This window comes from Oncorhynchus mykiss, chromosome 9, assembly GCF_013265735.2.
Source record: "Oncorhynchus mykiss isolate Arlee chromosome 9, USDA_OmykA_1.1, whole genome shotgun sequence".
Lineage (NCBI taxonomy): Eukaryota > Metazoa > Chordata > Actinopteri > Salmoniformes > Salmonidae > Oncorhynchus > Oncorhynchus mykiss.
Window position 1 is genome coordinate 32,215,344 of NC_048573.1, and position 6,271 is coordinate 32,221,614.

Consider the following 6,271-nt stretch of genomic DNA (forward strand, 5'->3'; position numbering starts at 1 on the left):
TTCACTGTAGGAATGGTGCCAAGTTTCCTCCATACGTGACACTTGACATTCAGGCCAAAGAGTTCAATCTTGGTATACGGGTGTCGTCGTCAGATGAAGAGGAGTGTTCATGACTTTTTATTTAAACTGAACACTAAACAAAATAACAAAGTGAATAACTGAAACTGAAACAGTTCTGTTATTCTCAAGAAGGTGTTTAGCTTGTCCGGGAGCAAGACGTCGGTGTCCACGACGTGGCTGGTTTTCCCTTTGTAATCCACGATTGTCTGGAGTCCCTGCCACATATGTCTCGTGTCTGAGCCATTGAATTGCGACTCCACTTTTACTATGTACTGTTTGATTGCCTTACGGAGGGCATAACTGCACTATTTGTATTCAACCGTATTCCCAGTCAATTTGCCGTGGTTAAGTGTGGTGGTTTGCCTTTTCAGTTTTGTACAAATGCTGCCATCTATCCACGGTTTTTGTTTTGGGTGGGTTTAGATAGTCATGTTGTGAACAACATCCCCTATACACTTCCTAATGAACTTAGTCACTGTGTCAGTGTATATGTCAATGTTATTCTTAGAGGCAACCTGGAACATATTCCAGTCCGCGTGATCAAAATAATCTTGAACGGATTCCGATTGGTTAGACCAGCATTGAATAGACCTTTGCACAGGTACTTCCTGTTTGAATTTCTGCCTGTAGAAAGGGATGAGCAAGAATGGAGTTGTGATCTGATTTGCCGAACGGGGAGCGGGGGAGGACCTTGTAGCCATCCTGGAGTTTTTGAAGTGTGAGTACTACAGGCGAAGTGTTGATAGAACTTCAGTAGCGTTTTTCTTGTTAAATGCGGCCTCAGGATATATGGTTTCTGGTTTACACAACGTCCAGTGTAGTTCCTGGACGGCCGTTGTGCTATCGGCTTGAGGGGGAATACACACGGCTGTGACTGTAACCCGAAGAGAATTCTCCTGGGAGTTAATGCAGTCGGCATTTGATTGTGAGGTATTCTAGGTCAGGTGAACAAAAGGACTTGAGTTCCAGTACGCCACACCATGAGTAGTTAATCATAAAACATACACCTCCGCCTTTCTTCTTCCTGGAGAGTTCTTTATTCCTGCCTGCGTGATGTACTGAGAACCCAGCTGGCTGTATGGACGGGGGCAGTATATCCGGAGAGCGCCATGAATCAGTGGAACAGAGTATGTTTCAGTCCCTGATGTCTCTCAGGAAGGAGGTCCTCCCCCTGAGCTCGTCTACTATATTGTCCAGGGACTGAACTTTAGCAAGTAATATACTCGGAAGCAGTGGATGATGTGCACACCTCCTGAGCAGGATTAGAAGTCCACTCCATCCACTCAGAGCTGCCATGTCTATTGGTGCCAAGACCATGATGCTGTTGACCTAAACAAGGGCCCCAGGACCAGTGTAAGCAATATTGCCCCATAGCATCAAAGATTCACCACCATATTTTTCAGTAGGTATAGGGTTATTTTCTGCTTATGAATTCTCATTACGATAACAAACCCACCACTGGTGTCTGGCCAAAGAATTATATTTTCATGTCAGTGGGGTTAATTGGCCTCCAGACTTGAAATCCGTTGAAAACCTGTGGCTTGAATTGAAAACGGCAGTCCATAAGCGCAGAGGAAGGATATCAAGGATCTGGAAGGAGTCTGTATGGAGGAATAGTATAAGATCCCTCCCAATGTGTTCTCCAACTCATAAAACATTTTAGAAAAAGGCTCAGTGCTGTTTTCCTCACAAGGTGAGGTGTGTGTGTGTGTGTAAGCATTTATCAGCAAATGCTGTCATTTCAATGAAGGATTTTTATTATTATTTGAAGTTCATAACATTTGATCAACGTGTCTCATTTTACATAACTTTTTTTTTTTTTATCCACAATTCATATCAAGAACTTGAAATTAGCTCTCAGTTGTGTTGTCCATTTAGTGAATCACTCTCCTCTCCATATTCCATTAGCTTCTGATAGCCTTCCCCCTCCATTTCCCCTTTAATTGTTTCTTCCTCCTCCATTTCATCTGCTGAACTTTTCCTCTTTCCCTGTTCTCCTTCTCTCTCCGATCGGATGGATGGTATCCCGACACTCCTCTGTCTTGCAAGGGAGAGAGCTATGCCCTTCTCATAGTACGCACATTCGTTAATGAAGAATGGATAGAGTGGCTCAGTCCCTTTGTACTTTAGTGTCTCTCCAGAGAAAGTCTGGAACACAGGGTCATTGGGTCGGAGGAGGCAGAAGTCCCGATCCTGAGAGAGAGGGGGGAGAGAGAGACAGAGGAGTTAAAGAGTGGAGGAGTGTGGGTATACCAAATCCTGACCCAGAGATTGCTTTGCTGTTACTTAGCAAGGAACTATTGTGCATCCCATACTGAGTGAGTGTCCAGTTGTTAAAGTTTCATGGGCATTGTATACCTGGAGTTGAGGATGAATGGCGGCTGTAATACCGTGGGTCTCAAAGTCTCTTGGGTAGTCCACATTTTTCACCATGGTGTACACATCCACTTTTCCTCCTTCAAATTGGGTACCTGTGAAAGAGAGAGACAGCGAGAGGGGGAGATAAAGAGGGGAAGAGAAAGCTCTGTGGGATGAATCTGAATGAGGGGTTACAATTCAAGCATGTGGGACAGTGAACTATTTCAATCTGAAAGCAGCGCTGAATTGAATGTTGGAAAGGATTCTGTAGGCCATGTACCTGAGTTAAAGAGGTGGACCCATTCTAGCATGTGCTGGACCCCTTCTTGCATTGTGGATAAAATATTGGACCTGACTACTCCATGGGCCTGAGGACCAATCTCAATCGCTGCAGAGGAAAAAAGACACATTTACATGAATTGCATTTCAAATACACATATGATATAGTCTGATTCCAATACATTGTACGCAATTATAACATGTATTGCAACATTAGTTTTACAATTCCTGCCTTAATCTTTCTCTGGAGAGACACAAACAAATATATATCAAGGGTAGCACAATAAAGTCAGTCACGGGATAAAGTCATCACAATGGAAATACGTGACTGACTTTATTGTGCTATCCTTGATATATATGTGTTTATGTACAGTATGTACTGGCTGTATATGTGTTTTTTAAATTGTCAAAACAAACTCAATCAACTAAGCACAGTTAAAAATGGAAAAGAAGGTTCCATTTTAAAAGCATGAACAAAATCTAAATGCACAGAGATGTGCATCATCAGACTACCATGGCAAAAAAACTGAAAAATGTACTGGTACTAAAGAAGCCCACCTCCCTACTTACTCACCAAAGCCATGTTTGCCTACAGAATCGAGGGAATATGCTTCATTGAGGGGAAGGTCAAAGTGAATGAACCTCACAGGTATGTCAGACATTTGTCTCTGGAAAACAAAATCAATTGTCAATACCCCAGTGGTAACCTGACAAAAATCATCTCAAGATAACGTGGGTAAGATCATAGAATCGCAGATCTTTTTTTCCACCATGATTGTGTGTATCCTCAAAATAGATCTGGTTCAAAGTTCTTAGCATAATTTAGGCTACTATTCAAAGATCATTCAGAATTGTTAGAAGCAGACTAGTTAAGGCCAACCTCATTTTCTACCCTATTGAGTTCCTAAATTAAAATAAATTATTAAAATATTTATTTATAAAAAAATATTAAAAAACATTGTATACCTCGTTAACTTTCATTCATCCATATTGATCTTTAAGAATATAACTATCCCATATTTTCAATCAGTGCAGATCTACTCTAATGAGAAAATGCATCCAAAATAATGAGTCTCTGTGAGGATTGTTTTCTCTTGCCTGCAGGTATCTGTAGATGTGAAGAGAGATCCAGTCACAGTCTGAGTAGGCGATGAGGCACAGGCCCATGTTAGCGGTTGTGTTGTGGAGGTCACACACCAGGTCCATGGCCTCTGGACTACCTTTAGGACCTAGCAGGGTGTTCAGCTCCTGGGACCGGACTATCTCATAGGGGGTTTTGTCTGTCACAGGCCCACTAAGAGGGAGAGAGAGAAGGATGAATGGATGGTCATTACCTTCAATACTAATACAACTTTTGTCTCCAACCTCATCATCATGCTCTTTATCCCGCTCATTCTCATCATCTCCTTCCTCACTTTCACCATTACCAACATAAGACCATCATCATGATCAACAACATTATACCTTTTGACATAAATGTCATCACCGTCATGTCTCTTTTCTACATTACTCAATCACTATCATCACCACCATACCTTCTCCCTTATACTTTATCATCATAATCATCATCATCAGACCTAAGGGTGGCATGGGTGAAGCAGCGGTTCAGATCTGTCTCTGTGTATCTCCGACACTGCTGGACAGCACGCGGGTTGGACATCACGGTCACCACGGAGATGTGGTCTTCTTCTTCCACCTTCCTCTTCCTCTTCAGCCGCTCTCTCACCAGGTACACTCCTGACAGCTCATTGCCATGGGTACCACCACACAGTGCAACGCGGGACACAGTCGGCAACACCACCTCCCTTCCTTCCATCTATGGGATGGCAATCCGAGTTACAGTATAACAGTAAAATGTAATTTTAACAGTATCACACACGTAGAAATGTCACCTGTACTAGCATTGTTTCTTGATATAGTAGCTCACTAGCTTAGCGTTAACAGTATGACGAGTTTAAAAAAAAAACTTGGTTGCCTTGACGCATATTGTACCCACACCCCATAGTGACTTCTAGTTCTGTCATTCCCAGCTCTCATCCATTCTCTACTTGGAGGTATGAAAGACTTCCGGTTGCTGACAGAGCAGGTAAACAATACCAGCAAACACCATTGCTGCAGTAATCCATAAGAAATCATGTTGTCAAATTCTTACCTTGGCTTCCTTTCCTGGTCTGCAGCAAGGTGTACGGCCACCTCAAGCTCACCGTGAACGTTTAACCTATGAACTTTCACCTATAACAAAATCACCAAACACACTTTCACTGAATGGTTTGAAATTAACTGAATGTCTGGACCTTGATTGAGATTTACAGATATTGAAACCTTAGATGCAAGGTAAACCTGTGTTTATATTTGTCCTTCACAACGATACATTTAACTACTCTTTTTTAAAAGGATATCACAATTCTTACCCTTGCGGCTATCTTTCCCTTCCCTCTCTCCTGCAGTTCACCCTCTCCCACCCTCTCCCTGGCTTTCATGCAGTTTCACTGATTCAGCATTCTCATCCCTCCCTCTCAATAGTAATGTAGCCTGTGCCGGCCTGTATGCTGTTGTGCAACCCCCCTCCCCTTCTATGACACTCCTCTCCAGTGGACTGGCGGTACTGCACAGTGATGCAGACAGCAGTGTGTGTACTCAATGCGATGTGGAAACTCCACCCTTCCTTTCACACAGCCTCGGTCCCAACGGCTCTGTCCAGTCAGCCTGCTCCAAAGCCCCTCGCCAAGCAGGGTCTCTCACACACTGTACAATGTATAGGATGGTAGGTTCCAGTCAGCCCTTTCAAATGTTGGCTCAAAGCAAATCTGCTCCATTGACAGAGGCCAGAATTACATACTGTATAGTACACGTTGGGAGAGATTGCTAGCCTTATCATAAAATGTAATTTAAATATAAAGACAGAGGTGTGAGCCTGTGAAAAGAGAATTAATAGAGAATAGTCATACACAGTTCATTCTGAAGAATTCAATTGTTTTAGTGATAACTTTGCAAAGGCTACACACCTCTAAATAAATGGTGTCTTAATCAAGTGTTTTTTTAAAGGTTCTGGACAGTGGACTTGAATTAAAAAGACGTAAAAATCAAGTTAATTACTATAATCATGTTCAATAAAATGAAATAGAAACAAATAGCTTTTTTTGCCAACCACCAGACCATGGAGGGGGGATAACCGATTCTCAGGTCAGTTGTAATTGGAGAGACTTGAAAAAGTGTGAGGAATACAACACAAACGATCATTAGTGTATGCGCAGAGATGACTGACAGACATCCCAGCATCCAACCCATTTGAACAGTAGCAACATTCAATGTCTTCCTCATAATAACTGCAAATGGTTTTAATGCAACTAGCACAACACCCATCAATTGAAACGATGTGAAACAAACAAAAGGGCGGGGCTACACCCTGAGAGAGATTGAGACTGAGGAACCAGGTATATTAAGATCAAGCTTGATCCAAATGACAAAGAAATATTTCCAGATGCACACAAATGACTTCATGTAACTTTTTTTTATTTCATTGTCAAAATCTTAAGTAATCTCCACCAATATCGCAGCTTGCACTAAACAAGAC

General features: G+C 42.2%; 1 protein-coding gene across 2 annotated transcripts; it reads right to left on the bottom strand.

The window, feature by feature from the left end:
* Positions 1-1,799: 1,799 nt before the first annotated feature.
* Positions 1,800-5,656, bottom strand: LOC110531924 (N-acyl-aromatic-L-amino acid amidohydrolase (carboxylate-forming) B). Of its 2 annotated transcripts, XM_021615412.2 has the most exons (8): positions 5,109-5,653; positions 4,850-4,929; positions 4,275-4,513; positions 3,796-3,991; positions 3,272-3,365; positions 2,699-2,806; positions 2,419-2,531; positions 1,800-2,253 (listed from the first exon to the last, which is right to left on the bottom strand). In XM_021615412.2, exons 3-8 carry the CDS (start codon positions 4,511-4,513, stop codon positions 1,918-1,920), a joined length of 1,086 nt encoding a protein of 361 aa, XP_021471087.1. In that variant the 5' UTR covers positions 4,850-4,929; positions 5,109-5,653; the 3' UTR covers positions 1,800-1,917. The 2 variants fall into 2 exon arrangements, with proteins under 2 accessions (XP_021471087.1, XP_021471088.1); XM_021615413.2 differs by having other exon boundaries at positions 4,850-5,656.
* Positions 5,657-6,271: the final 615 nt, after the last annotated feature.

What these genes read in the sequence shown, in the direction of transcription:
- LOC110531924 (XM_021615413.2), bottom strand. Translation starts at nt 4,513, where the DNA reads ATGGAAGGAAGGGAGGTGGTGTTGCCGACTGTGTCCCGCGTTGCACTG. An exon ending in TTCACCCATGCCACCCTTAG is followed by an intron (nt 3,992 to 4,274) that starts GTCTGATGATGA and finishes TCTCCCTCTTAG; the next exon opens with TGGGCCTGTGACAGACAAAA. An exon ending in ACATCTACAGATACCTGCAG is followed by an intron (nt 3,366 to 3,795) that starts GCAAGAGAAAAC and finishes TTTGTTTTCCAG; the next exon opens with AGACAAATGTCTGACATACC.